The sequence below is a fragment of the Pseudopodoces humilis genome, chromosome 5 (assembly GCF_049639895.1).
Source record: "Pseudopodoces humilis isolate 2021_Gansu_Grassland_sample_001 chromosome 5, ASM4963989v1, whole genome shotgun sequence".
Lineage (NCBI taxonomy): Eukaryota > Metazoa > Chordata > Aves > Passeriformes > Paridae > Pseudopodoces > Pseudopodoces humilis.
Window position 1 is genome coordinate 25737111 of NC_142204.1, and position 26673 is coordinate 25763783.

General features: G+C 39.2%; 1 protein-coding gene across 6 annotated transcripts in view; it reads left to right on the forward strand.

The window, feature by feature from the left end:
* Positions 1-2835: 2835 nt before the first annotated feature.
* The window catches only part of GUCY2C (guanylate cyclase 2C), a 46349-nt gene continuing 22511 nt past the window's right edge, over positions 2836-26673 (forward strand). For 4 of the 6 annotated variants that reach the window (XM_088055186.1, XM_005527700.2, XM_088055189.1 and 1 more), the window contains exons 1-15: positions 2836-3275; positions 4178-4290; positions 6125-6192; positions 8083-8298; positions 10669-10790; positions 11664-11760; positions 14470-14599; positions 15823-15958; positions 17685-17770; positions 18194-18305; positions 21606-21687; positions 23995-24100; positions 24624-24686; positions 25247-25318; positions 26261-26365. In XM_088055186.1, coding sequence (XP_087911312.1) covers positions 3062-3275; positions 4178-4290; positions 6125-6192; positions 8083-8298; positions 10669-10790; positions 11664-11760; positions 14470-14599; positions 15823-15958; positions 17685-17770; positions 18194-18305; positions 21606-21687; positions 23995-24100; positions 24624-24686; positions 25247-25318; positions 26261-26365 — 1722 coding nt within the window. In that variant the 5' untranslated portion in view covers positions 2836-3061. Of the gene's footprint in view, positions 3276-4177; positions 4291-6124; positions 6193-8082; positions 8299-10668; positions 10791-11663; positions 11761-14469; positions 14600-15822; positions 15959-17684; positions 17771-18193; positions 18306-21605; positions 21688-23994; positions 24101-24623; positions 24687-25246; positions 25319-26260; positions 26366-26673 lie in introns of those variants that run through there. The other 2 variants (XM_088055187.1, XM_088055190.1) reach the window with 2 other exon arrangements.

Consider the following 26673-nt stretch of genomic DNA (forward strand, 5'->3'; position numbering starts at 1 on the left):
ATTACAAAAATGTGGGTCTCAAACTGATGTTCACCTAAGAACTGACTTCTTAGATAGACCCTTGCACGTAGTGCAGGTATGTAATGCTGAGATCTTTTTTACCTTTCTGCCAAGATTATAGCAGTAGTTGATGCCTAGGATCCACAGCTTAAAAGAATGCACTAGGGATGTCAGATGCCATTTTTTAGCACCTTATTCCTTAGACAGTGTTTAAATCTCAGCACTTATAGGAGGGAATAAATAGTTCTAGAAGATGTGCTTTAAAGATGTTTTGTGGGTTGTCAAGAGAGGCTACCTTAGGCAGGATATTGCTCATGTTTGAATTTCTTACTCTGTTTCTCCACTCATGAGAGACACTCTTTCAGTAGAAGGCAGGGTTATTTGCATTTGCCTTCAGGATGCTTCCATTACCATTAGTTCTGTTGTAAACCAGTATTTCTAGTTAAAGCTGCAGTCACCTACAGGAGTCAAAAAGCTTTCTCTTTCCCTCCAACACATAATCTGTCCTCTGAGTTTTTGAACTCGATCCTTCACAGACTAATCTTGCTGTCTGGTTTGTATTACTGTTAACCCCTTGGATTTTGTAAAGTGCTAGACTGGACATTTTTAGTGGCTTAGCTGTGTTCTGCAGCCAGAACACTATGAATGGATTGGCATTTGTGTGTCATCTCTTCTATTCCTCAGGGCTAACAATGCCTTAAGCAGAGGCAGCAACAAGGACAAACTTAAAGAAGCTTTTGCTTTTGCTTGTGGCAAGCCTATCAAATACATCTGACTCATTTATTTACTTTTTCTTCACTCCAACCTCATGAACATCTATAGAATCAGTAACTGTCATATTTACAGTGCAATGACAACTTTTCTTTCTCTCTCTTATGCCAGATGTTACTGATCAGTCTGCCAGGAAACTGTGTTTGATGTTGAAGGCCCCAAGGTACAAAGGAAAGTGTGGTGTTTGGCAGGTGTCATGGAGAGCTTGTTTCATCCTAGCTGCTGCCTCCTGCCACACTCACTGCTGCTCCACGTCACCAGATTCTTCTGTCATGGGAATTCATTGAGAGACTACACACACACCAGGCAATTAAAAAATTGAGAAGTCAGCAATTAATTTACATCATATTCTGGCTGGGGCTGTGGCATTGTGATGGGGTAGGACTAGGGAGAGTAAAAAGAAATTCTGTGATAAGGCTATAGTTGATTTTACTTTTTGTTTTTAAAGGACAGTTTTAAGCTGCTAAGAAAACCAAATGAATACATTGATAGATACAAAGCCAGGGAGACCTCAGTGTCATTACATACTGCCTGTGTGATCAGCTGTGTAAAATACTCAGTTCTAGTTGCATTATCCATACTGACTATTTCTCCCAGATAGGCTAAGAAGAATATAAAAATGCAAATCCTGCTCTGCTGAAGTTAATGATAAATCTCTAATTGACTTATATGGGATAAGTTTCAAGGACATTGGAAATACCTATAAAATGAGCCAATGATGAGCAGATGATCTCCACATGAAAAGCTGTGTTCCATTCTCAATCTGTGGCTCTAGCCAACCACAGTCCACATGTTTACATGACAGACTGCTAATTTGTATTATTAATTACAAATGCTAGATTAAATATGCAGAGATGTTTATGGGCTACTTTTAAATGCTGGGTCATGGTCTTCTCTGGGTATTAGAAAGATTCAAGCAATAGTAATTAATTATTAAAATAGAATTATATAAAAAGGTCTGTGCAAATATATCTGAGGTGTATTCCATACCTTCTATATGTAGGCTTTGAAAGAAGCCATGAAATTGTAGTCTTGTTTTATACTACAAGCCCTGTAACTTACATAGTTTCTGATTATTTTCATTATTTGTCTTAAAATTATTTCAGGAAGGTAATAAAAGTGAACTTTTATTTATTATCTGACAGCCTCTGACAGTGTAGGTTTCAGTAGAAAAACAGAAGCTGTTGTATGTATGCATAAACACCCCATATTCAGCAAAAGCACACTCTACACCTAATTTAAATTTGTTTTCTTTGTGCCCAGAGTGCTTAGAGTTTTGCACAAGGCTTGTGGGTTGTGGGGTGTTTTTTGTTTGTTTGTTTGTTGTTTGTTGATGTTTTCTGGAGTACTTTTAGTGATGCCATTTAAAATTTAGCTTTGGTCCTGCAGGTCTGAGAGACCTTAAGCTCTGCTAATCCTTACCTGATGCAAGAGTTTCATCACATAAAATTTGATTATCTAGGGCCCCCATTTAAGGAGGTGGGAATGGGTGATGGGAGCTGTGCTGGCTGGGAGCAGATGGGAGCAGAGGTGTCTGGGGCAGACCTAGGGTGCTTTGGTGCACACTGCTGGGTGAGAATGAGTGGACAAGCCTTTTACTGAGTCTGTAAGAGGAAAGAAAGGCTTTGGTCTGAAGCACTCTAAGTGGGACATTTTTGTCAGCCCAAAAGGTACTTCACTGTTATAAACTAAAGGAATGAAACTGGTAACTTATCACTGAAAAAAATACACCCTCAATTTATGAGCTCAATCAGCAGAGATGGTGTGGCAGTGTAATCAAGAGATGTAGGGCAATGCAAACATGAAGGAAGTAACCATCTGTTTTCCTCTAGGCTTTAACAGACCTTATATTTTATTTCCATTTTGAAGAGTTGTATTTATGGTTCATTTGTCTCCTCCCCTTTCTCCTCTCGGCTTATGCCTGTGATCAAGAGTTAGTACACTTATCAGGCAAGGTTTCTGGTAATGTTTTGGTTTATAGCCTCAACCTTTCCATGAGCAAACATTCTCAGCAACCTTTAGCCTCTCTCTTTTCCTGAGTTTTGCTGCTGCTAGTTTTTCACCCTGAAGTGCCACCTAGTACATTGGAGGCACGGGCAGAAGTGAAGGAAGGCAGGGAAGGGGATAGGGAAGTGCGGGAAGAGAAGGATTGCACAGCCTGTCTTTGAATCTACAGAGTGGAAATCTTTCTTTCTATCCAGGAACAAAATCAATGTAGAGTATCTGAAAGAAAGATAGTTAGAAGACAAAAAGAAATGGGAGAGCACACACAGTGGGTCTGAACCGAGCAATGATGAAGCAACTGGTATTGGTGCTGGCCATTTGGCCTTTGTTTTCCTCACTGCAGCTGCTGAAGCAAGTGGGTTCAAATCGGTGTAGCAACAACAGTTATGCGATCAATGTGATGCTCATGAACTACTCGGATTTCCCATCAAGTACTGATAGTTTGAAGTTAGCTGTGAATCAAGCCTTGGAAAGAGTACAAAAGGAATTCCAGATGACAGGTAAGCCAATGGGTGTTGGTTACCCCTCTCTTCATGTGATTTCTTGTCACACTTTGTGTCACAGTTTTATACTTATCTGACCTTTAGCAAGGTGTTTCTCAGACAGGCTCCTTTCTTGCCCATCTTTTGTAGATCTTATGGAAATAGCTACCTCTTTGTATAAATAGAAGTAGGCAGAACTATATATGTTTTCATGGTGTTTGAGCAGACTCTTCCTGCATGCGTCTCTGGAGATGTTCAGCTGAGTTTGGTAACATGAAAGTTACTGAACTAGATCAGACAGGACCAGTGATCCATCTAGTGCAGTAATTAGGTTGCCCTTGCTTCTTCTCCTGACTGGTTTAGCCTCTACTTTCTGAAAATAATTTTCCTCTTGACCCTATCTGTTGATCACGTCATGACTGAAGAATCTGCAGCCCATATTTTCCTTCATTTTGAATCACATTGCTTTTATTTATTTTGATATCTTACCTCTTCTTTCAACATCATCCATCTATTGTCACTCTATAATATCATGGGGAAAAGAGATTCCAAGGAAATAATTAAATAAATATTATCTATTCCCTATCTGCCCTCTAGTTTAAGGGTTTTGTCCAATTTTATTGGAAAGCGGTCTCAGTTTCTTTTTACAGAGCCTTAAAAAATTTGTCTAGTCATGGCCAAGACTAGAAGTACTTTTTACTGGAAGTACTAACACTCAACAGAAGTCAGCAGTCCACATTGGAGTGGACTTCACAATCACATCCATGGCTGTGGGGGTTAGGTTGTAGGTAGACTTTGTAGAAGCAGGGAGACCTCATAGTGTAAGACTGCTCAGACCTGTGTCAGAAGGAGAGGGATAATAGTGTATTAGTGGTTACCTGCAATTCATGATGCTGTTTGTTTTTACATTTGTGTTACAGGAGAAAATGTTACAGTGGATGCCATCTTCCACCCCTTTACTTCATCACTCTATGTCTCACAAGGCTGCCGTACTAGCACCTGTGAAGGTGTGGAGCTCATCAAAACCATTTATGTGAGTAGCAGACTTCTTTCCTTCTGCCTGGGTGTGCATGTGTGTCTCTGTCTTTCCTTGTTAACCTTTAATCCAGCTATTCTGTTTCAAAGAAATTTGACAGGGAAGTGAAGTTTTCAAAGAGATGTTCCTGTATGTTTTGTGAAAAGAAGTAGGCAAATACTGGAGAAAGATTCTATGAACGCTTCCCAGAGACTGCCTTCAGCTTCTGGCTCCTTTTCCTATGCTTAAGAAGTTGTCCTCCTTTTTATATCTGCACAACTCTTCATGTGGTCAGAGAGCCAAAACAATCCATTAAAAAAAACCCAAATAACAATTAACTAAAAAAACCAAACCAACAACTCGAATACTCAAAACAGCCCATGTAGAGCAAAAAGATCCATTTCCAACTGGATCAGATCCTGATCTGGTTCACCATCAGTTTACACAATACACAGGAGAGCTGTGGTGAGGATGGGGACATGTGGGCAGAGAAATCATTAGGCTGGCACTGTTACAAGTGAAATGCTTATGGAACTATGCCCAAAGGGCAAAGATGAAATTCTTGCTTCTCACTAGAAATCACAGAAGTCATGTGAGAGAAACTAAATGAGTACTTTAATATGAGGAAAACTTCAGTTAAAATCTGTGCATTACAAGAAGCCATGCTTCTGAGGATTTTCACATCTCTGAGTTAAACTTGGTCAATCCAATGAGAATTTTCAATTCTACTGATCTATGACCATGCTCTAGTCTTTGCGAAGAAATTATCCCTCATGACACACAAAGATACAGGTCAGGCCTCATTTGATAGTCATGGAAGGATTTTTAAAAATACTAGTTTCATATGCACTTAACTAATAACTTTTCTGATACAGAGGACCTTGTAATACCAACCACCCTGTCTTCTGCAAATGCAAACTCTTCTGGAGTGTGTAATTTCAAATGTGCAACTATAACAGTATTTTAATCTTTACTTGTGTCTTAACAAATGTCATAATTTATCTTTTTTTTTTGGCTTTCTGTGATTTTTTCCTCCTCCCCTTTATGTTTGCTCTTTTAAAGTTTCTGTAGCTCCTTTCCTACTCTTCTCTTGCTTTTGCTAGGTAAATTCTGTGACTCCCTGTCTTAGTTTAGGGTAAATTAGGAAGGAAAACTCCAAATGGGGATTTCTTCAGGGAAATGCCCCTCCCCACTAACTGGTCCGGGAAAAGAAAAATTCCTTAGAGAGAAGTGGAAAAAGCTGTTTATTTAACAGAAATTGAGTAATATTAAATAATAAAACCTCTTGCTGTTCGATGGGATGGCAAGTCTAGGAAGAAAAGTCCTTTTCATGTGGTGTAGCTCGGCTCGCTCAGGTTCTTATCAGTCCCTCCGGCGCTGGAAAGTGCCGAGGCCCAGGCCCTGGTGGGCCACAGGCGTGAGCTCTTGGGGTTTGGCTGGGTGTTCAGTCCAGAGCAGGCTTGCACAGATCCAAGAAAATTGGAAAAAAAACAAACAAAGGTCCAGGGAACTCTTCTGCCTCAGCTAGCTAAAACTAACTAAAAGCCAGAGAGAAGCTCTGTCCCGCTGTCTGTCCATGCTGCAGACACCACAGTCCAGGAGCAGGATGTGTGGGAGTGATGTTTTTCCTTAACACAAACTGCGCGCTTCTTCTTCCCCCTCTCTTGCTCTCAAAGCCAGTCTTAAAGGTGCAGAACTTAATATATAACATAAACCAGACGATTGGGGATACCAGTATCATAAAGTCACCCCAGGACACTCCCCATATGCTACAATTTTCTTCATTCTCCCATCCACTTCTCTCTGCCAGTCTTCTGCTTTATCCCAAATGACCCTTTTTGATCCCTTGCAGGATTCTGGCGCACTTGGCTGTGCCATCATAGGACCCGCTTGCACTTATGCCACCTACCAAATGGTCTCGTAAGTACCAATTCTTCCCCCGTATATTGTGGTGTTAATGATGTCAGCTGCTGAATGAAGTTGTTTCGTGAACAACAAACCTGCAGAGACATTAGTGTTTAGAGTACATCAGATACCCCAAGGTCTACAGTCAAGGCAGTAAGACTTTTATGCATAGCCACTCTGTTTGGTAGGTGGAAGAAAATCACCTTCCAAAGCCCATGGATACAATCCCAGTTTTGATAGGGAAACTTCTAATTCCTGACAGTAAGTTGAATGATTGATTGAGGAGTAGCTGGAGAGCAGCCCTGCAGAAAGGGATCTGGGGGTGCTGGTTGATAGCAGTCTTGACACGAGTCAGGAGTGTGCCCAGGCAGCATAGAGGGCAAACCCTTCCCTGGGGTGCATCATAACAGCATCACCAGCTGTCAGGAGAGGTGATTATCCAGCTGTACTCAGTGGTGTTGTGGCCTCACCTTGAGCACTGTGTGTAGTTCTGAGCCCCACAGTTTCAGAAAGATGTGAAGGTCTTTGAATGCTTACAAAACTGGTGAAAGAGCTGGAAGGCATGTCCTGTGAGGAGCTGAGGGCACTGGTTTGTCTTATTTGGAGAAAAGGAGGCTGAAGGGAAACCTTGTTGCTTTCTACAGCTTCCTGAGAAGGGCAAATGTAGAGGGAGGTGCTGATCTTTTCTTCCTGGGATTCAGCAACAGCAACTGAACAAGTGGGAATGATTCAAAGCTGTGTATATATGTTGGACATTAGGAAGCATGCTTTTAATGAGAGCATGGCCAAACACTGGAACAGGCTACCTAGAGAGATTAATCATACCTTAAGCTTGTTCATGTTGAAGAGGCATTTGGACAATGCAGTTAGTAAGTGGTCTAGTGGAAGGTGTCCCTGTCCATGGCATGGGGTTTGGAACTAATGATCTTTAAAGACTCTTCCAACCCAAACCAGTCTGTGTTTCTATGAAGAACATGCTTTAGCTTTTGGTCAGTCCTGAAGTAGTCTAGACTGTATGATTTTTGTAGGTCCCTTTTAACTAAAATAATCTATTATCTTCTATTCTAAGTCTGTGAGAAAAAAACCCCAAACAAACCTGTTTAATTAGTGAAATACTCTCCCTGTCATTTATTACATCATCTATGTCTGTTTCTGTTGCAATAAGTAAAAACCCTGTAACTGGGTAAGTGGACTTTACCTGGAAAATAAAATTTTGTGACAATAATGCCAACAACTCTTATGGCCATGGTTTTTGCGGGCAAAATTCCCTGTTATAAAAAAGCATCAAACAAGAGCAAAAATATTTTGCATTTAGTCAGATAACATTGCAGCATCCAGGAATATATTTTTGTCCTTAAAAGCTTACTGTCCCTGTGTTTAAAATGATCTTTGTTTTACAAATTCCTTGTCGGCAGAGGGTTGCCTTAATTTTTTCTCCCTGACTGCTGCTGTTGTACAGCTCCTAAAATACACCTTGTGAAATGAAGATTTTTCCTTTGAATTGTAGGAGTAAAGCTTTTTTCATGGCAAAAAGCTGTCACCCTGCAGCACTGTCCCAATAGGAGAATAAATCCATCCCATGGTAATGGCAGCCAGGGAGCCTGTCGTGAGCCTTTGGACTTTTTTCAGCCACAGCCCTTGGGGCTGAAATGGTATGTGGTACCCAAAAGGTCAGGGGTAACTGGGGACAGTGCGAGAAGCTGTCTAGAGCAGTTCCACAGGCCTTTTCGGTACCAATACAGACTTGAAATCTGCTTGTGTTCTTGAGGAGCCTTCTGGTTCAGGTTCAAACTGTGTTAAACTAACTCAGGGCACAAGAGGAGAGGGAGGTGAGGATGGAAATCAGATAGCTGCCTTGGTGCAACAGCAATCTGTTCAGACTTGTCCTCTTATCTCTTCCTTCAGACTTGAAACAATACTGAGCCTGCCTCTGATCTCTGTAGGGAGTTTTGGACTGTCCTGTGACTACAAAGTAAACCTAACGCGCCTTCTGACCCCAGCCAGGAAACTGAACCAATTCTTCTATTATTTTTGGAGACATTCTGGTCTGCCATTCAAAACCACGACCTGGGAATCTGTCTACATTTACAAGAGAACTGATACCTCAGAGGCATGCCTCTGGTAAGATCTGGATCTACCTCTGACCCAGCTGTTGATATATGATCACCCTCAGACATGGTTTCTGCAAAATGTTATTTCAGTCCTATACTTTGGGAGGTGTCTTACTGCTACCAAGAAATGAGAGAAAGAAAAGATGAATTGTAGCTTTTGGCTGTAGCACTTACTTGAATGTTTCTCTCGGTCTATTTTAAATATTTGTAAGCCTTTGCTTTTCCTTTGGACAACATAGTTGTCTGTGATGAAAATACTTGTTTACAGCATCCTTAATAAAACTTCATATTAATATATAAGTTCTTCCATACGTGTCTTTTTAGGTTAGGGATCTTACTAAGCTCTTAAAGTGTTTTTCTACATTAATGGCTTCAATTTGTAGGCACTATTTCCAAAATTCAAACTGTATCTTTCCTCAAACAAATTTACCCCAGTGATTGCAGAGTTTAAGCTATACTCTCACTGGTTTGGAGCAAAGGAGATAGGATTCATTTTGTGACCTGATACATCAGGCTGTGCTTGATTCTCAGAAATGCTGGGTTTTCTACTTGTCTTGGCTGCTTTTAGACGATAGACTCTTTAATATACCAGTATTTATAATAACTTTTCTGTTATTGAGTCTTATTTAACTTTCAGCTCATGTGAGTGTTTCTATGCTCCTTTGATTTTTTTTTCCCATTTTGGGATATAGAAAGCCGATTAATTTTTTAAAAAAATCTCATTTCTCTTACTAATTTAATAAATGTAGCTGAAAGGTAACAATTATGTAACTATTATATATATTTCTAATTCATAACCTGAGGGACTTGCAGAATTCTAAGCAAAATGTACTGTGTTTGCTTCAGATTGATAGAAGAATATATTTATTTATATATATTTATTTTGGATACAGAATGAAAAGGTTAATAGTTTTTTTTCCTGAATTGAGAGAATTGAGAAACCTAAAACCTAGTCTCCATTTAATTCTTTTATAGGTATCCATGGACTTATATTTTTTTTCTTTCTTTCTTAGTATAGATAGTAACTTGATCGCATGATGTAATTGCTATGATTACCTCTCTTTGATGTTTTGAAATATCAGTGTACTTCACTCATCTCTTACTACAATCTCTACATCTCCATGCTTGCAGCTGAAATTGCTAATTCACTACATACTTTTTAGCTAAATCCCTTTAATTCTGCAGGTTTCATACCTTTCAGTGAAATAATTGCATGAAAATTATTTCTGAACTTTTCAAGTGTTTCTTATTTCACTTTTTTTAATGCCTCTGACCAGGACCTTCTTTATGACTTCAGAATTATTCAAGCCCCTTTATTGTTGAATTAACAACAAAAAAATTAATTTTGTATCTCTGCCCACTTTTTATCCTAATTTAATTGTAACAATGCATCTCATCCTGCCTTAATAGAAACTGTCAGCGTGAAGGATTTTGAAGTGTAATTTGAAAAGATTGATTTTCTCACAAGTATTACTTCATGAGCTAATTATTTTTCCCATATATATAAAAATAAGTGAATGCCCACAGTGATAGCAAAATCCGGTTATGTTTCAACTATGCATATGTTTCTGTTAATAAATGGTTAATAGTTCTGTTCCTAAAGGAAAAAAAAAAAAGAAATAAAGGAAGCAAAAGGTATTTAGTAGCTCATAGGACTGAGATCTCAGTGCTGGTAGATCAAAGGTTATGTAGTTTGAAAACAAAGAGAGTTCTTTTGGTTATTCCTCTGCATTAACTTTATTTCAGATAGAATATCTCTTCTCAGAAATAACATATTGAAGCAAGAGTGGAAGAAGGAGCTCACTGTTTTTCCTCAATCTTTTAGCAAATTTTACTTGCATGATTTATTTGCTGAGCTCATTTTTCCCTTCAAGTTTTAACTGATTCTGTATGCGTTTTTTGTTGCTGCTTTTCTTTCTTTACTTCTCTCACACTCAGGGTACATGTGTAGTTTTTATCTCAGTTCTTTCTGTAGTTCCTGTTTAGTTCTTTGAACCTTCACATGCGCCTTCTTACTTTACTGCTGATGTCTTAAATAGCAGAGCTTAATGGCTCTGCCTCCCTGTTAGTCTCACTTCCTGCAATTTCCTCATATCCTTGATTATTTTTTTTTAATTGTTAATCTCTTATTACATCATTGCATTTTCCAAATCCGTCCTTTGTACAACCATGCTCAAATACCTCTGGTTGACTTTCCAAGCATTTCTGCACCTTTCATGCCATGTATTGATTCTTTCACTTTTATTGCTGCAGAAGAGGTTTCATACCAGCTTATAAACACTCTTGTGTACTCTGAACAGCCTATCTTGCACTGTGGTTGATTTAGGAAAATGTGAAGAGTTAGCAATTTCCTGACAATATTTTTGTTCCTGTATGCCAGGTACATGAATGCGTTAGATGCTGGAATCACAGAGTTCTCTGAAAAACTCAAGTTCAAGGACATTTTAAGAACTCCGGAACTGCTTAGAAAAACTGTGCAAAGTCCAAACCGGAAAAGCAATGGTAAGGAGGGGTTGAGGCTGCACTGGCCGTGCAAGTGAGTTGCTTTTCCAAGGAAGTCAAACCCACCCCTTAGTTAGGTTATAGGGAAAGCCTTTCACCAGAAATGGAAAGTGGAAACAAAGATATACCATTTTACATGGATGTAAAGATGAAATGACACAAAGTTCCTAGATTCCTCTCTTCATCCTCATAAAATATGGGGAAATATCCTGTTCCAGAGAGCTTTTGGAGTAAATTTTCCCATCTAGGCACAAGCTCTTTTTTGTGAGATTCAGAAATCCAGGGATCACAGTTTCTCTAAGAAGGGCTTTAAATACTACAAGAATATAGATACTGCAAGCTCTCTATCATTCATGTGTTTGCAGCCCTGGTATATTTATGGACCTCATTTTGCCATAAAGGGGCACTTCTGGAAATGATTCATCTAAACTAGAAAAATGAATGAATAAATACCTCATACCAGGTGCTCCTAAGACTAAGCACCTGGCATCAGCAGGTCAAGTGAATGTGAGAGTAAGCAAGCTAATGAAACCATTATATGAAGGCAATTTAACCTAGAAATGTTCATATTGAGTTGATGTTATGGTACCACAACTCATAATGCTTATTTGAGTAAGATAATGGTAGTGCTGTGGTGCAATCAGACAGAAAATGGCGCAGGTGTTGAAGCACCTTTTACGACTTCCCCTCAGATATCCTAGTTTTACTGCAGAGAGGCTGGAGCTCTGTGCCTGGGCCCCAGTACAGCACAGATAATGTGTCTTAGCCCAGAGCTGCTCTACTGCTTGCTACTCAAACATGGGGGAGCAGCCAAACATCCTCTTCTTGTCTGTAAATCTCACCAATCTGTATCCATTTTTTCCCATTCTGTAGTGATCATCATGTGTGGCTCTCCAGAGGATGTCAGAACAGACCTAGGGATGGAGAAGGTGGACAATGACATCGTTATCATCCTGATAGATCTCTTCAAGTAAAGTATCACCTTTGATGGATAGAAACAGATAATGGAAATAGTCTGAGTGGAACTGTTTTGTTGAAGAAATGTTCTTTCACAAAATGTTTTATATTGCCATCTGTCCTCATGTCTTGCCGTTTATGCAATGTGCATAGAGTTTAATTCATGGCACGTCCTCTACAAAATCCCTTTTGGTTCATATAATATTTTTTTAAGGCACGGACAGAGCAAGTAGGTTTAATGTTGTCCTGTGAGCTCCTTGATGCAGGAAACCATGAAAGAAGCACAGAGTCCAAAGTCAGAATAGTCATGAGATATGGTTCATTTGAGATATGGTACATTTTTCATACACTCTGCCCAACCAAACAATTATGTAAATAGGACTTAAAGTATATTTTTATAGACTCCATTTATCCAGTTTTTAAATTATTTATGTGATACAACTGTTCTCCCAGTTTATAACTCTTGCACTTTATAACCACCTCTTCAACATCTTTATAACCACAGAAACATAAATTCTCAGCGAAATTTCTTAGTATACAACCTAAGTTTTCTATTATTTAATTTCTTCTTAATATTGCTAATGACAAAACTCTTTATAGAAGATGTCTGACAAAAATTTGCGTTACTGATGGTTTCCTCAAAAGCCTTGGCTGTATACAAGGACTGAGAGCTGATCTCTGTCTCTAAACCTAAGTGACACAGCAAAGATTACATCTGTACAGCTAAGTGTAGATACCTAAACCAGGTGTTTTTTGGGTATAGCCCCAGTTGCCATAGCAAGTCACAGTCTGGTAGAAAGTTATTGCCTGGCACAGTGCTGGTGGGATGGATGGATGGATGGATGATCGCAAGGCAAATGTGCATGCCCATGTCTTGATGTTACTTACTTCACTCTTGGTGTAGCAAAAAGATTCTATGAACTTCTAGGGCTAGTGGGGCTTCCCAGCTCTTGTGTCTAAAGCTGACCATAACAGGTCAGTTCTGAAAAACTGTGGGTTAATAACTTCAGAGATTTAACCTTTGGTTCCAAACTGGATCCTGTTCAGGTTTTAACAGGATCTTCTCTATTCTGTATGCTTTCAGGTTCACCATATCTATTTTTTCAGAAGTGCTTCTAAGAGCTTTCAGCATTCCACAATTTTATCCAGGCACTAGGAATTCCCATTTGCTTTTCCTGAGGCAACTGGCCTCAACTCCTGATTCTTTGCAAATGCACAATGGGAACTGTGTATGTGAGTGTTTTAACCCTGGTGTTGTAGGTATGATTGTTGCATTACAATAGGTGAGGATGATTAGGGGATTTTTTGCTGTGATATGCATTCTTCTGATATAGCCAGCTGCCTCAGGCTGCTTTATATGCTGCCCTTCTTAAACTTTCTACAGACCTTTGTTTTGCTAAGTATCTCAAATCACATTATTCTTCTTAAAAAAACCCAAAATACAGACAGATGTATTAGATGAAAACTCAAGCTGTAGGAGGGAGAGTAGGCAAAGTCCCGTGCTTCTCCAGGAATGAAGTGCCTCTGAAAAAGTGATAGATTTGAATTTTCGTCAGCTCTGAGCTGTCTGATGAGCAGGACACAAACACAGTCTTTAAGCCTCCCTAAAGAGAGGTGGGATGCTGGAGGATTATCCAGTCTGGTGGAGTTTAATGAGGTTTCCTTTTCAATTGGCTAGTTCAGTCCAAGCCTGGATGAAAAACATCTTGAAATTCTTTAGGGTGAAAAGTGCATTGTAAAAGTCAGAAGATTCAGGGAAAGGCAGGGCTCTGGTGTCCGAATCCAATCAGATGGTGATGGAGTGGAGCTTATAGTCTCCAAAAAGTCTTAATACAGTATTGACTGTACTGGACAGTCAGTACTGACTGACAAAATAAAAAGATGATTAACCATTAATAATGAGAGAAGGCTCATACAATTATTTTCTTTCTATTAGTCTAGCCATAGCAATGACAGATGCTGCCAGTTGACACTAATATCTATTACTAAATTCTTTTTTAACATGTGAATCTGGTGGTGGCCAGTCTGCGAAGCACTTCCAGATGGCCTGTCAGGGTGATGAAACTAAAGATACCTGAAAAACTACAACATCTTCTGCTTGTTTTAGCAGAGTTTTCAAGTTAACACGGTTTCCTCTGATTTTCCTATCTCACTGAATTAAACAAATGAATCAATAATCTGTTCTCCACACCTCTGTGATTGTTTTATTCCCTCCTGTTAAATGCTTTTAGTGCAACTCCTGCTGTGCTCAATTCGAGCAGGAAATATCAAAATTAAAGGAACAAGCAAAAAGAGTGCAGAAGAGCTCAGAAACAGGCACTGTAACATGATGAAACTATGATTGCTGTATTGTGAATTCCAAGGAGAAACTGAGTTTTAATAAATGTAAACTCTGCTTGAAAAAAAAAAGAGGCAATAAACAGGACAGAAAGCAAACAATAAGTTACAATAATAACAGTAGTTCACAACAACCTTTGATTGTCAGATTGTCAGGTCTCCTTGATATTATCTTTTAATATATTTAGATATATAAAGATATAAATGATATGATATAAATGAATTGATATAAATGAATGATATAAAGAATTGTGTGCATGATGAAATTTTATTTTTTGAACTACTGTTTTAACCTCTTAAATAAGAGTGCTGTTGAGAACTCTGTCATGGATACCATTGACCCTGTTGTTCAGTGTTCATGGGATACTTGTGCTTTGCTTTGCAGTAACACGTACTTCAAGAAGAACATCTCAGCTGATTACATGCACCATGTACTTGTCCTGACTCTGCCACCAACTAATTACAGCTACAATACTGTAATTAGAGACTACATAGAGATGGAGGACAACAGCCTGGTAAGAGTGCTATTTTATATCTGATTATTGCATTCAGTTCATTCCCGTTCATGTATGAAGAAATGAAAACTAAAAATGCAAATCATCTCATTAAAAATGTAATCATCTCCTGTCATGCTTCTAAGCTGATATTTCCTTATATTATTGCAGGATGGCATTTTGCCCTGATGTAATGATGCCAAAATACAGTATCATAAGGCAAATCTGCAAGCTGTCATATTCCTGCTTTGTGAAGTTCAACTCAAACTTTTAATTTGTTCTGCACGTGTCGTATTCACAGGGCGTGAGGGAGACTTATAGGCTCATGATTTTTTCACTCCACATCTGAGTGACAGAAAATCTTATATGAAGCTGCAAGGCATCACTCAAGGAAGATCTATACATGTAATTGAGATGTGAGCATGGAAAGTTCAGAACTAATAATTGTTGACTAACTTCTGTGCAGATATGTCTAAGAGATGACAACCATTGCAGTTTCTTTCAAGTGGCTTTCCAGATAAGCTTCAAAAACAAGAACCATTTTTTTTCCATAGGAAATAAGTATTTTTTTTAATTTCCAGAAAAGGAGAACCTATGAAAATGTAGTATTTGTTTAGTGAAATTGATACTCCTGCTGTCTGCCGAGGAACCAGGTCCTTCATGTAGAGTTCCTTCCAGGATTTGTGGCTTTGAGCTTCAGCTCCCCAGCAGGCAGCTTGAAGCTTCTGGCTGTATTTACGGGGCTTCTAGATCCCCTAGCCTGGGCTTAATGCTTTTTGAGTGCCAGTTCTTTGGCAGGATGCTGGAAATTCTGGCACAGCTCCTTGCCCCTGAGCTTTGGCCTCTGGGAAGCCCAAACTTGCTGGCACCACACTGAATTATCTGCACAGAAACTCTAATCCAAAGCTGGGGTCTTTGGGACTGAGCAAATCAGAACTGCCAAGAACCTACAGTGTAGGATTTCTTGAATCCTTTGCACCAGGATTAGCATGTCAGACCTTTACACTGGCCTCTTAAATTTTCAGCACCTTTCTGTCTTCATACATCAAAAATATATTTTGTTTACCTTTCTTTTTCAAAATGAGAACACTCACATGGCATTGGCCATCTACTCACTCCATATTCAGCAGATTCTGATCTTCCATGCTGGAGTTGCTGCCAAATTAAGCCAATCAAAGTTATTATAGCTTTATGGCAGAAACATGAACTCTCCAACAGCCATTTTTTATTTTCTTTTGTTCTAGATGGAAGATGACTTTCTTGCTGGCTATTTTAATGCAGTGTTGCTGTTTGGACATAGTCTCAAGAAATTTGTTGTCTCCCAGAGCCCAGTGTCACCTTTCAGTTTAATCACTGAATTCCGAAATACCACTTTTGAAGGTAAAAAAAAAGTACCGTCCTGTTCAGGGTTCACTAAATTGATGAGGGGAAAGAAATTTGATTTTAAACACTCTTAGGATAAGTCAGTTCTACACTAAACAAGTCCAAGCCTTTCAGTGAATTTTATTCTCAGACTTTTTTCTTTTTATATAATTTTTACAAAGATGTTATCTTCAGTATTTGATGTTCAAAATGACTCTGAAGTCACCTGGCAGAGCTTTAATGAAGTAGTTTTAACCTTTTCCAGTTTACAAAACTGTGTAGGCCTGGGTACCTGCAGTGTGAGTGTAGGCCAGTCGACAGTGGGTTGGCTCTTCTTACTCAACTTGTTCCTCTCACGGGTTGTCTAGCAATGGTGAGCTTTTGTTTTGTAGGTCATGGGCTTAAAGTCACAGAATTCAATCATTAGGAAAGGACAGAGGCAAAACTAACATGAAGAAATGAAAACATCTCTCTGGCAGTACAATCCCAGTTGTTGCTTCACATCAAAGATCTGTACCAAAATGATGACTGAGAGTTTTGTGTATATGTTCCACCTATGTTCAGAAAATGCGTGTGTAGAAGTTTCCTAGATTTTCCTAAGATAAGAAAGGTTGCAGGCTTATTTTTGCTTTAGCTTTGGTATCCAATACCTAGAAAAATAGAATTAACTAACTTCTCCTGGAGACAGCAAACCTTTCTGAATATCAGTAAACTCATCTCTTCATTTTAAGTTTGAAAGTTAAGTTTCACAAACATTTTTACTCATCCAAAATACAGCACTGTAATGCCTGTCGTAATTTATAGCTTTAGTTAAAAAAAAAAAAAAAATCCTAAAAGTGATAGGTGTTGAATCACCTTCATTTTTTCTTGTGATGGAGTCTGGTACAGTAGGGATTTCATACAATAATTATTTTGGTCTTAAAAAGGTGGACCATGAAAAAGTTAGCATCAGTTTTTGAGGTGAAAAGGGAGAAGGTAATCGCTGAGCTAAAATAATGCTGATACTGAACTCAGGAGAAATAAAACAATTCATCATCAACAGCAGCAAAAGGACAATCTGAAGCTGATCAAAAAATCGTCCTCTAACAAAAAGGGAAGAATGAAGGTGAGATTTTCAGGAGTGGTGGATATTGGCTAAGCTTGTGCTCATGTTGAGGCAACTGACTTCATGGGAGCAAAATCAAGCTGTGCTGAGGGATTTGGGAAGTTCCACCTCAAAATCCTTGCAATGTGCTACACTGGCAGTTTCTCATTTTGCCCATTTGCTGACATACAGTGAGAGGAGGCTGAAGGCAAAAAGAACATAGTTAAAACATTATTATTAGAGCTTTCAAAAGAGTAAAGGGAATGAAAATATCCTTGTATTTTCTTTATTGCTGATAGATTCAAACTGCAGGTGGAAACAGACTATTTTGCTTCTCACTTCCAAAATGGTCTCTTCAAGGGAGGTGACTGACATTCTTGGTTATGCTGAAGAAATCTGACAATATATTTTCCTGTAGCTAGAGGGAGACTTTCCTCTTCAATGCTGTCAGTTCAACACATTTTATTGCATTTTGTAAAGAAAGTGTAGTGTGGTATTAAAAGAGAAGTAGCACCACACTGAGCTGATATGTATCTAGCACATACATGAAGAAGAAAAGTATCCTAAGTATCCTTTATTCATAAGAAATCCTTTTATTTATCCCATCCTTCCTGCCCCTTATTTGTGTTTCTGAAAATGACTAATTCCTTGTGTCTGCAGGTGTAGTGGGTCCTGTGACTCTAGATGAATTTGGAGACATTGATACCAATCTGACCGTGCTGTACACATCACAGACTGCAAATTATGTATGTATGTCCAGGGTGCAACTGTTTGACTTTATATATGAAAGGAAAAACAAAATGCCTTGTACTGTTGCATAAGAACGATGAAAATAATTACAGCAGGAGTGGTGGAGTGCCAAGGCATGCTGTGCATGCCAGAAGGGGGTCATGTGAGGTGTGCTGGAGACTGACAGGATTGATGTAATCTGGTGATTCACTAAGTGAAGTGCAGCTGGTATTTTGTGGGATTGGTAAATTTTCAGAGAGAAGGGAGGAATGAGAAAGAATATGGAAGCCAAACATATGGCTACACTGAGAAATGCACCACTGTAGCAGGAAAGTTAATTTGAGTTTGAGCAATACATTTATTGAGGGTAGTCTGAAGCAAGGGACAAAAGAGGGAGAACACAGTTGCTGACTGCATTTCTTCCCTCTTCCATACTGTAGTTCAAACCTCTTCTGTATTTCAACACTCAAAACAATGAGACGTACGAGGTGACTAACAGTCCTGATTTTATCTGGAAGAACCACAGGCTGCCCAGTGATACTCCAGGCACTGGTGAGACACCCATTAAACCTACCATCTACCTCTTTGAAGACAAGTCACATAGTCCTGAGATCTACCTGCTGTATGATCCAGCATGCTTTCAGCTGGGTGCAGAACAGCATCTTTCTTTCTCCTGCCTCATCCCCCCATGTTCTCTGACTCCAGTCCAGTTCAAAACCTTTATTTCTGTTTAGGTGCTGATACTAAGTCTCTTGAAAACTAGATCCTGTACCAGTGATTATGGGAAATACCATGGGGTATTTCACAGAAAGTCACCCCCAAACAAATAATCTTCACTATAAGGTGGTAGTGATGTGAACTGCTTGGAAGACTGTTCAGGAAAGGCAGCAGAATTAAGGTTATGATGAGTTATCTGACTCTGCATTTCTGTTATCTGATGGAGTATCTGATGGAGCATGAAGCATGTATCTGCTTGCCCCTTTATCCTTGTTGCAGGGAGCTGGGGAGAGGACACAGCACTGTGCAGATTCAGGGGGCTCTGAGAAGAGCTGACTCTGAAGAAAGACCATGGGAAACTAGGTTATGGCTCTATTTACACCCAAACTTTAAATCTAAAATCTCAGAAATTACCACCTTTTGAGTTTTTGGTGATTCCTAGATAGAATGGATGAAGTCCCTTGTTTTTCAGCATAGGAGAGTACAGCCTTGTCAGTCTGATCAGCCTGAGATTGTTTCCCCCTTTAAGACTGCTGCCACATGGTAATTGGCAATGAAAGGGCATATGCTTCCGGGTATGATATGCAGAATAAAAATTATTGCAGTAGCAGTAATCGCAAGGATTAGTGCACAGTGGGTTAGTGTTCACCTGAGTCATTTCATCAGTGAAAATCCAGTGATGTTGCTGTTAAAAGTCTCTGCTAAAGGCTTCCCATTAATTTACTGTACTTTGCCTCCATTAGGGAGTAGGCAAATCATAACTGGAGAGACAAACACCTTCTGCTAGCTAAGAGTCCATTCACAGTAAGGTGGTAAAATGGGTTTAAACATTTTTATTCCTTAGTAAAGTAAATCAGACGCTCTCAAATTTGGCCTCATCCTTCATAAGAGAGTAGTGGTTCATTGTGAGGGACTCATGGGAGCTACCAGGAAGAGGCAGCAGCTTTGATAAGACTCCAGAAAATTTTTCTACTCCCTCTAAGAGTAGAGGGATTTCAGTGGAGTTTTGATTTCTCATCTCTGGTCAAATCTCTGGTTTCTCTTGGTATGACCATGACTGCTGTCTGTGCACACATCAGCCACAGGGTCTCCCTGTACCAGCTCCATGAGCTCTGTGCTTTCTGGCTCCTGTCTTCTTGATGTTGCTTCAGTCCCATTCTCATCCATTCCTTGGGCCCCATAGCATGCCATATTGTCAGTGGATCTGAAATATCTTTCAAATATTCCCTTTGGTATGTCCTTGTTTGAGGCTGCTGTACAAGGGGGAAAAAAAGAGAATTGCAGAAAGCCAGCATGTACAAATATCAGTAGCTTAACATCTAGTGCTTAACTGAAGCCTGACACTGTGGCCAAGCCATACTAAACTAAACTGCCTCCCAAAGGCACTTGATTATTTTGTTTTCACTTTTTTTATTTTTTTTTAAAAAAAACCAACTTCCTTCTATGTGATTGTAAATAAATATATCCCCCCCAAAAAGTCAAAGTTTAAGTAATCACTGTGCCTTGCTATAGCCAGTCAAAACTTTCCAATCTGGAATATCTTTTCATTCAGGTAGGTGAGCAGTGCAGACCACCAGAGCCTTGCTCCTTCCTAAGCTGTAACTGAGAACAGCTGACCCAGTTCTGTTGCCTACCTTCCTTATAGTATTCCGTGAAGAAAACGGGGCTTCATCCATATTTTCCCCTTATTCAGAAAGTTTTAACCCTCATTCTAAACGTGGATAAGATCATTCTCCAATACAACAAACGTTTATGGTTCCAGAGGACCAGTTAATAGGTAACGCACTCTCCCTCTGCCTGTTGTAAGACTAAGAGCCAGGAGGTGGTAGCAGAACCTCAGGAAAGGGAAATTATGGTCCCACAGCACTTCCATAGGAAACTATAATCTGTTTATTGAAACTTCATGCTACAGTTCACAAACTTGAAGTTTCAGACAATTTTAATGCAAAATGTCTTTTCCCATTGTTAATTATCTCTCATTTTATAGTGGTGACTTAACTTGTGAAGGAAAATGATAGTACTGGTGGTTTTCATCAGAGAGCATCAGACTAAATTACTTAGGCTGATGAACATACTGAAAGAAGGTGGGGAGATGTGATACCCAGAACAAGAAAAATCAAAGCAGAAATCTGGGTCCAAAATCCAGAGGAGTTGATAAACTTAATCCTATGTCAGATCCAGGCACAAAAATTGGTATGTTGAAAATCCCTCCTCAATTGCTACTTGTTTCTGAAGGTAGCTAGTGTGTATAAATTTGATTTTTACTTATTTACTAATTTTTACATTTGATCATTTTTTCTGTGTGCCTTCATTTCTGTTTCTGGTCACAGACAGAAGTATATTAGCCTCAGTAAGGCTGAATAATTCAGCTCTTTTACTGGCTTTAATCAACACAGCAATCTGCAAAACTGGATTCTCCTCTGCCTTTTTTGCCTGAGACACTTGCTCAGTAAAGTAGGTACACTCTAGACATGTGACCACCAGGTGAAGCTCTGTGATAATAGCCTGTTGTTATTCTTCAAAGAAAGTTGGTGGTGGCCAGCTTTCCTTCCCAGTATCCCTGAGTTCCAAGAACAGACACGAGAGAGGCTTCAGTTTGCTTTTCCACAGTAAGACAATCAACATTAAAACCTTAGTCAGTTCCCAGCCTTGTTCATCCTGTCTGCCTGCTCAGGATTAAAGCTCTTGTGTGCTTTGTGGTTTTTGTGTCTAAGTCCTCCGATGCCCGAACAACATGATTTTCAAACTGCTTGGCTCCTGGCAGCTTCCAAGGACACTTTACTGGCTTTATGCTGCCACCAGATTAATTTCCCTCTATAGCATATTAATTTCCTACTGAAGAGTACAGTCCACGCAGTAGCACCATTGCCTGGGTATCCCTACAGACTGCCCATGCCTCAGGTGGGGATGTAAGACTGCACTGCTCTGGGTCATGCTCCATTCCACATTGAAATAGGCAAGTGTCATCCCAAGGCGGTGCTGGACTTTACCAAAGCCTCTCAATTTGGGTATGATCAAAAAGTATCCTTGGTCAGCTGCTGTGGTTTGCATGTGTGTGTGAGGGTAATTTCTTAAATACAATATTGTTTTTCAGTATCCTCCATGAAGTTATCTTTCATTTTTTCTTTTTTGCAGGCCCACACGTCTTGACTATTGCTGTCTTTACACTCACGGGAATTGTGATTCTGGTTCTGATCATCTCTTTGCTGATTCTAAGGTACAAATCCCATTGGCTTTCTGTTTGTTTGTCCTTGAACAGTTTTCCCACTAGGACAATGCCTTTGATCTCTCCTTGAAGAGCCATTCATTAGCTTACCTTACATACCTATGTGGTTGGCCCTTGTGTGACCTCTTCAATATATGCCAAACAGTGCTTACATCTATGGTGGTGTTATAACAGGTTAATAATCAAGGAAGAAGATGCAGCAAGGCTCAGTGTTCTAAATTCTGCTAAGAAGCTCTGATTCTACATAGAGATTCTCTACATACAGAGAAATATAAGTCTCAGACCAATCTTCAGAATTTTTCCACTTTACTACCCATCTTTCCTGGGATTCACTTATATTTCTGTAATGGTGACATAAAAATTCAATCCAGAAGGTGGTATTTCTCTTGAGACACTGTAGGAGTCAAAACACCATGAGGTTTTGGTGTTTTCATTGCATGGATCCATTCCTTCAACTCAGTCCAACACCCTGCATAAAATTTTTTCTAACAGCTTGGAATTGCAGTGTTTAAGTCCAGCTTTATCATTATGGAAAAAGCAGAAATAGAAATCATTGATGCTTCCTTTTGATGGAAGAAATCCCATCACAATTCCAAAGTATAGGATTTTCTTTAGTCTTTAAAAAAATTATCTTACCTGTGCATCTGTTTTCAGTCTATGTCTTTGTTATGTATCAGAGAACTTAAGAAAAAGCAAGAAAATCAAATCTTAAGAAAAGTTTATTAGAAACAGATGCTATTCAGGCTCTTTTATTTTGAGTAGGCCAATCTACCTTCCTAACTAAAAGAAGAGAAAAATCAGAGATAAGGATACACAACTCTTACACATCCAACTGTACTCAAGACATGTAGAAGCTAATCATTGTCACATCTAAGCACTAACATATAAACAGACAGTAAAGTTTGCAATGCCTACAAAAAGTAATAAACAAAAGTATGGACTTGTAAAAGATTCTATACTTTTCCATATTTGCAGATGTATAAAATCTAAAGATTCCATTTAGATGATTGGATTATTATTGTATACATATCATTGTGACATTCCCAAGCATGAAATATAGAAGAGATTTCTGAGAACTTTTTAGAATAAAACTTGCATTGGTAGTATCAAAATAATAGCAAACTTCTCAAATATAATTGCTACCAAAAATTGTTCCCTAACAAGCAAAAAAGAGAAATTAGTGTGAAAATCAACAAAATGCCTCATTATTCGTTCTTTATCTCCTAAGTCTCTAGCCCACTTGAAGTATTCCACAACCTGTGTAGTTCTGACTGCAAAGTAAAAATTCCAAGTCCAGAAAAGCATATAACTAAATAGTCAGCCTAGTAGATTTTCATTCAGTTTGATATGTTCATAATCACCTGAACATATCATATAGCTGATACTAGTTTGAGCTACAGTGCATCCTAGTGACATGCAGACACAAGCTAGAAGAGAGAAAAACGGCTCTTACTGCAATTGTTGGTCTTCCTTTTCTTGTGCTAAAAATGCTATATATAAATATGCTAAAAATGTAATGAACAAGGGTATATTTTGTTGTTAGTCAATAGTATGGGTTCTGCCATTTGGAGCATTTGCCAGCAGTCATCAGTATGTTAGGATTTTCCTGCAAACGCTCCAGTCAGTCCTGTGGGGTTTTTTGGTAGAGGAAGGACTTGCACAAGTAAGGAGATAATTTGATGAGCCCTAGCTGTCTTGTAGCTTTTCTCTAAGACAGTGCTTGCTCTGAAGTTTTGCAAGGGAGACAGAAGTTTCTTTCTCCCATTTCCAATGACTCTTCCCTCATTTTTATAAAATGTGCAGAATACAAGGGAATACCCACAAAAAAGCACCTCATCACTCAACACCTCCTCTCCTGGCATTATATTCACAGCAGTTCTTACTATCCACCGTTGATGGCAGGACTTCCATTGGCTTGCATTTGTTTGTGGAACCTCTCTTCCAAGTACATTTAATAACATGGAGGAGAAAACTATATAAAATCCAGATGGCCCTTTATGCTTTAAATTCTTCTGACCACACCTGAGACTCTGGCAATTGCCTAGCAGTTGTTCTGCTAAATCTGTTCTGTTCTGCTATAGAATGAATGAGGACTTAGGCTTTCCCAAAGCTAGGAGAACTAAAGAGTGTCCTCAAACCGAAAAACTGGAGGAGAGCCACAGGGCTTGTGCTCAAGTCTCATCAACCTGCCACACCATCCTTGTGTCATCCTGACACTAGATGCTTCCTTGTCCTAATCTCCTATTGAGGGTTTCAGTTCACTGGAGGAAATTCTGAAAGACTTCTCTTATTCTTCAGGAAGTACAGGAGAGATAATGAGCGCCGGTGGAAGAAATGGTCCCATATACCACCTGAGGAAATCTTGCCTCTGGAGACCAGTGAGACGAGTCATGTTAGTTTGAAGGTAAGAGAAGCACAGTGCCCAAAGCTAAGTCTTGGATTCTGTCTCCTAAAGACAATCAATGCTGAGGTTTTGACATGTTCTGACTACAACACTCTAAGGCTCTGCTAGGACTAGGACCTGTTAACTTTTTCTTTTTTTTTTTTTTCTTTTTTTAACCCATATGTGCTGTATTGAAGAAATAGAGATTATTCCAAATCTATTGTTCCCTAATAGAATATACCTATTCCCATCAGTAAAGCTCATTTTGTGATGGCTGAATGGCTTGGGTATTGACTTTCAGTCTCTGTTACAAATGATTTCCCAGTGCTTTGTTATGCCTGTGTAATGCCCAAGAGCATGAAAACAGCAGGTGGAGGGCCTGGGAGTGGCATGGATGTTCCACACCTTCTGTGGCATGTAGTGACCCTCCCTAGAGAGAAAGGGTTATGCTTCTCTGTGTGGCACATACATTACGAATCTCTCTGGACCTGTCAAGTGGGGAGTAGGTGATAATTGCAAGTTAATTATTCTTCTTTGTTCACAGATTGATGAAGATAAGAGACGTGACACCACCCAGAGACTGCGCCAGGGCAAATATGACAAGAAGGTAACCTGACTGCAGTGTCCATGCTTCCTTCCTCCCTTCCTTTAGGAGGGCACTTTTTGGGAGGAGGTCATTCCACCTCTCCTGACCTTGCAAAATGGTTTGTTCTTATGAAAGGAGTAAGTAATTTGTTCCCTATCAGCTGCTTTGTATTTTTTTTACTGACAGAAGGATAATTATTAGACTCTATGAACTCCTAGCCCAGGAGCACAGAAGCATAAACACAGGAACCAAAAATCTGATACATTTTGGTACTGAAGAGGTGAATAGGTTAAGGGAGGACAAGCTATTTACATGGCAATTCTTGTGCATTCAGTAGAGCTGTCTGCCTGATTGAAGTATATTCTTGTTAATTTAAAATCTGCACAACTGATAGAGCTAAATTCTTTGAAGAAAATATAGTTCCAGTACTTATTAGCTGATTAACTGAAACTCCAACAGTGAAGCAGTAGGCAGGTGCTTCTGAAGTATTTCTTTCTATGGACATTTCTTGGAAAAGAAAGGTGAATTGCTGCTGTACTAAACCTATGATTTTTTTCCCCCCACTGTTATTTTTCCTTCAGGTGGTGATCCTAAAGGATCTCAAAAACAGTGATGGTAATTTCTCAGAGAAGCAAAAAATAGAACTGAACAAGGTAACTGTTGCACATAGGAACTGGACACAGCAGGGTGGGGTGGAATCTATGAGTGAAGTAATTGCTTTCCGCTGTCAACTCCAACAGCCATATGCTTGTTCATGTTTGTGAGGTGGACAGGTAATGAATTCCTCAAAGGATATTGCTTGATGAACTTTATCTTTGTTATGTGATCTCATCACCACTTCAGAGTCTGGATTGTGTGCCAGTCAAGCTGAGGATGAATGAAGCAATTCATGTGCTGTCATATGGCCTTACTAAATCAATTTTTATAGCTGATGCTAAAAGGCACTGCACTCTTTTAGCTCATATCATACTAATTCATCAGTAACGGAATGTTGTAGTTAAATCTTATTATTGAATGCCAATTGCAGCTATTTAAATATAAGTTACTCTCTGCTGACTTCTGCATACAGACTCAACATGGGAGATTAATTTGGCTGCAGTACTGCATCTTTTTTTGAATGGTTTTCCTTTTACACAACACTGCTATACTGTGAATTCAATAAACTCTAAAAATACCTCAAAGTAAACTACAGTTGTCTATTTAAATGGACAAACTCCATAATATTGTGCAGCATCATTAAATTTTTATTACTTGCTCATTTACTGACTGATTCACAACATTCTGTCACTCATAATGGCTAGTCTGGTCAGCTGGGAAGTTTGATAGAGAGGCAGTAATAGATACTACAGTGGGCTCTGGAATTAACTTGCACTATCCAACAGCAACCATTCTTATCTCCCTAATCCGGAAGGCTCTGGAATGACAAATGTCTTCAAGTATTTCACTCAGTGCTTTAGTACACTCTGGTTAAAGGGAAACTCATACATCTTACCAGGCCTTGAGATAAAAAGCTATGTCACACAAATATCCATAGTCCTATGTTTCCGGACTAAAAATTATTGTTTTTGAAAACAGATTAAATGTCTCTGCTCTAGCTCCTACAGATTGATTATTACAACCTGACCAAGTTCTATGGCACTGTGAAGATAGACACCATGATCTTTGGGGTGATTGAATACTGCGAAAGAGGTTCTCTGCGGGTAAAGAATTTTAAAGGTCTCCTTCTACCCCCAAATTATCAAATTTCAAAGTAAAAAAGAAATCCCCATCTCTGTGTCTTTGACCCTCATGCAGCAGCATTGGACTGAGCAAGTGGTGGCGGGTTTCTAAGTTTCCTCTCCCTTGCTTGGTTCTCTCCATCCCTCCCCAGGTGCTGCTGTCACTTTGATGGTTCTCAACAGCAAGAGGGTGAGGTGAGGTGGAGCCAAGGAAAAGTACAGGCCCAGGCCACAGTAACAGCCAGTATTTGTATTGTGTCTCCTATTGGAAATATATAGGATATAACTTA